The 3,974-nt window shown below is 36.4% G+C and overlaps 1 protein-coding gene across 1 annotated transcript in view; it reads right to left on the reverse strand.

The window, feature by feature from the left end:
• LOC107730018 (type II inositol 3,4-bisphosphate 4-phosphatase-like) overlaps positions 1 to 3,574 on the reverse strand; it is a 133,333-nt gene extending 129,759 nt beyond the window's left edge. The window contains exon 1 of the mRNA XM_016540769.1: positions 3,512 to 3,574. Within this exon, the coding sequence (XP_016396255.1) occupies positions 3,512 to 3,574 (63 nt within the window). The remainder of the gene's footprint in view (positions 1 to 3,511) is intronic.
• Positions 3,575 to 3,974: the final 400 nt, after the last annotated feature.

Consider the following 3,974-nt stretch of genomic DNA (forward strand, 5'->3'; position numbering starts at 1 on the left):
TTTTTTTGAGTCACAGATCGGACTATTTTTTCGGATAAGAAAAAACATATTTAAAGCACAGAGAATGACAATGCCGTGATGGGTTTTTGACATAAGCTAATTTTATGCGTATGTATACACAACTCGGTATTTCCGCGCTGTCTGAAACACGTCTCTATGCTTGTGCGCGCTTTGATTGTGTGCGAGAACAGCGCGTGAGTAACGAATTGAGATCTCTTTCGTTTCTTCTTCTTGTGGTTTAAAATTGCTTGTACGTGTAAATTGACAAATTAATCTGCGAATCACGTGTGTGCCGAATGGTAGGGTCTCATCCGTACGTATTACGGATCAACTGCGATCCGTTTAACTCCTAATATGTGACAGATCAGAGCAATCTTTCATTTACTTATTTAACATAAATTGTCAAATTGCTACTCCATATCAATTGCATACAAAGAAAATACAGAATAATTAGAACAATCATTAACATAAATAAATAACAGAGTGTCATATCTATACACATTTTTCCCAGAACGTTCTAGCGACCCGGTAGTGGGTCGCGACCCGGTGGTTGGAGACCTCTGATTTAAGTAACCGAAAAAAAGAAGTGTGGAATGTTGGACAATTCATTCACTCAGCTGTCGCAGCTTTAATTACGTAGCGAAGGGGGAGGGGCTATCAGACTCAGATTATGAATGACAAAATAGCCGTATATAATTCATACACTACATGGTTGCGTACATAGTGCATAAGTACATACAAGTGCATAGTGTATAGTGCGTCATTTGGGACGCAGCTAATGTTAATAACTGTGGAAACGCATCATCACAGTCTTTAAAAAAAGTGATTCTGTGTTTCCTACATTGCATATTTTCTTTAAAATACGCCAGAATTCAAACTAATAAATGATTATTAATGTTACTGGGGTGGAAGTAGTGGAAAAATACCAGTGTAGTGTCACATGAGAGGTGGCAGTGCCTCCACAGTGCTGTGATTGGCCAGTGAATCGTCTAAATGTGTCAGACTAGTGGGAACGGATGGACTAATTACAGAGTAAACAACTTAACCAATCAGACATCACCAGTTTTTGGTTGAATCACGATGACCTTGAAATGACAATGTACGAGTGAGCTGGTTTTTCATCTGTGTTAAATTAAAGTTGCACCTCCTTTTTATGACAGCTGCAGTGTTTGCAGATAATTTGATGACTAATGGTCTGAAAAAAAGGTGGATATTAACCATAATTGAACAACAGTTTGCGGTACCTAATAAAAGCTACACAAAACTGCATTACTATAGTTATCTTTGATGCAAAAACAGTTTAAAACACAAAACAGATGAGACTTAACGGACTGATCACATCTTCTGGTGTCATCAGTCACAAAAATACTACATGCACAGGCGTTTCATTTTAGCCTACATCTTCACACTGAGGTTTCACGCCAACATTTGCTCAATTTACTAGGCCTATACATAAACCTGTTGCAATGATGCACAAGCAACAAACACACAATTACAAACCAAAAATGAATCAACTTAAAAAATAGACATTTATTGATGAATTCCACTGGACACATTAGAAACCAATGAATGTCAACTGAATTGTAAGACCAAAAAAACAAAACTGCATGTTAAAGCAAACCAAATGGTGACTGGCCAATTCATATGTCAATCAAACTGTGTCCTCCATTCTAAGTGGGCGGGACTTAACCAGAATAAGCTGCTTATTCAGTCTGATGATCAAAAGTCTGGCTATGGAAGATTGTTACATAACCTCTAACACCACTGGAACTGAATGGTGACAAATTTATATCACATTATTACTGTATTGGCCCGAATATAAGACGACCCTGATTATAAGACGACCCCCCCTTTTTCCAGATGTACCTTTTGGAAAAAGGCTTTTTAAAAACCAAATCTTGTTTTTTCTCAGTAAAACACATTTTGTCTTCAATTATTTTCATATTGCATATTTTTCCTATTTTAATTTTTGTTTTGAAAGTATGGTAAAAACTGGTAAAATGTACCAACAATCACATTTAAAAAATATACACTTTTTGATATACCATTAAATATATACCATTAAAAAAAACAGGTAGCCCATCTGAATTAGGACACTTAGGCTATCCATCTAATAGTAGCCTACCAAAATCTTATTAACAGTAGAAGTTAAATCTTACTGTAGTCTTCAAATCTGGGTACTGTCTTACGTTTTAAAAAAAAAAAGAGAGTTTGGTCCCATCAGGCTAACGCGACAGTCAAGACTCATGCAGCTGTAAGGTTTTCTGCTTCTTTTGTTTTTACTCGCGATCTTTACAACACGCATTACATTACATATTTCATGGCACACTCGTTTTATGCATATTTGGCGCCACCTAGTGTTGTGGGTGTATTATTGACATGTCAAAGTCTAGACCCTGAATATAAGACGACCGCGTTTTTTCAGATGTATTTCCAAGAAAAAAACATAGTGATCTTTACAACACACATTACATTACGTATTTCATGGCACACTCGTTTTATGCGTATTTGGCGCCACCTAGTGTTGTGGGTGTATTATTGACATGTCAAAGTCTAGACCCTGAATATAAGACGATCGCGTTTTTTCAGATGTATTTCCAAGAAAAAAACATCGTCTTATATTCGGGACAATACGGTAAATAATGACTTCTCTCTATCACTTAATTTTCCTGCTCTCGACAGTCGCTTCAACAGCGCCGACCTCTGAGACTAAGAATCCAGATATCTGAGAGCTACAGGTCACACACATCGCTAGGCTAGAATTTCAGTATCTCAGGCATGCTTGTTTAAGGTTAATCTGGTCGGTTTCAGACCTGCCGGAGTGCTTTTTCTTTTACTGTAAACAACCTTTAAACCAAAGCAACTTCTAAAACACACACACATGTGAGAGTCATGAGAGCAAAACACAGGTCATACTACACTAGTATCTGTTAAGACGCTGTAGGCACATGCGCATCTGTTTACTAGCAAAACATCCTGAGGTGAATCTGAGCGACTGAGACTGAACTTCCTCTAATAACCTGATGTATTTCCTGCTGAACATGACACATGGACAGAAACAGTCATAAGATCTCAAACTCAGTCTCACGAAGGCCAGTGCTGTCTAGACTAGTGTTTACTTACATCAACAGTGCTTTGAAAAAAAAAATAATGCATATTTTGCATAAAGAAAATTAAAATTCTTCTTTTGCATTGTGGCATTTTCTTTTTTCAACGGGATCATGTGAGGATACACACCTTCTCTTGAATGTTTACATGCATTTACTTAACAGAAGATTATATGTAAATCTACAGCTTAATAAAATCTCAACAGAGAAGCACAGCTTGAACACACTTTCCACTGAGTAATATGTGTGATTCATCAGATGTACTATAGCACAAACACAGCCATACCGAAGAGTGACCTACCAGCTTGAACGACAAACACTATAATGCTTCTTTACTTGTATAAACAGCGGCAGGCCTTTGAATCAAATCATCACACAGCAGATCAATCCACAACCGAACTTACTATGGTTAACAACTCGTAACAGACAGGAAAACCAGCAGTGTAGTCATTCCACAACATGACCATGCTCGCCCCAAACCTTCACATGACCAGTACAGGCCAATCTGCTCCACTGCACCAGCAGGGATGAACTAAAGTCAATATTGGCTTCTTTTCAATTCATGAACAGACTTTTGGTCGTCAAACTGAATAAGCAGCTTATTCTGTTTAAGACCCACCCACTTAGATTTGGGAATTTACTGAATTGCAATTCAGTGGAATTTTATTAGTCATACACAAGACAAAACATAAATTTCAAAACTATTTCTGATTAAACATGTTACTAAATTAAATTTAATTATGTCAAAATTGAAAACACATTTTATCAAAATACACATTTTTGTCACTTTATAAAAATAAATATTGACCAAAATGTTATTATATATGTATATATATATATATATATATATATATAATTATAATATAA

This window comes from Sinocyclocheilus rhinocerous, unplaced genomic scaffold (assembly GCF_001515625.1).
Source record: "Sinocyclocheilus rhinocerous isolate Xijiao unplaced genomic scaffold, SAMN03320098_v1.1 scaffold313, whole genome shotgun sequence".
Lineage (NCBI taxonomy): Eukaryota > Metazoa > Chordata > Actinopteri > Cypriniformes > Cyprinidae > Sinocyclocheilus > Sinocyclocheilus rhinocerous.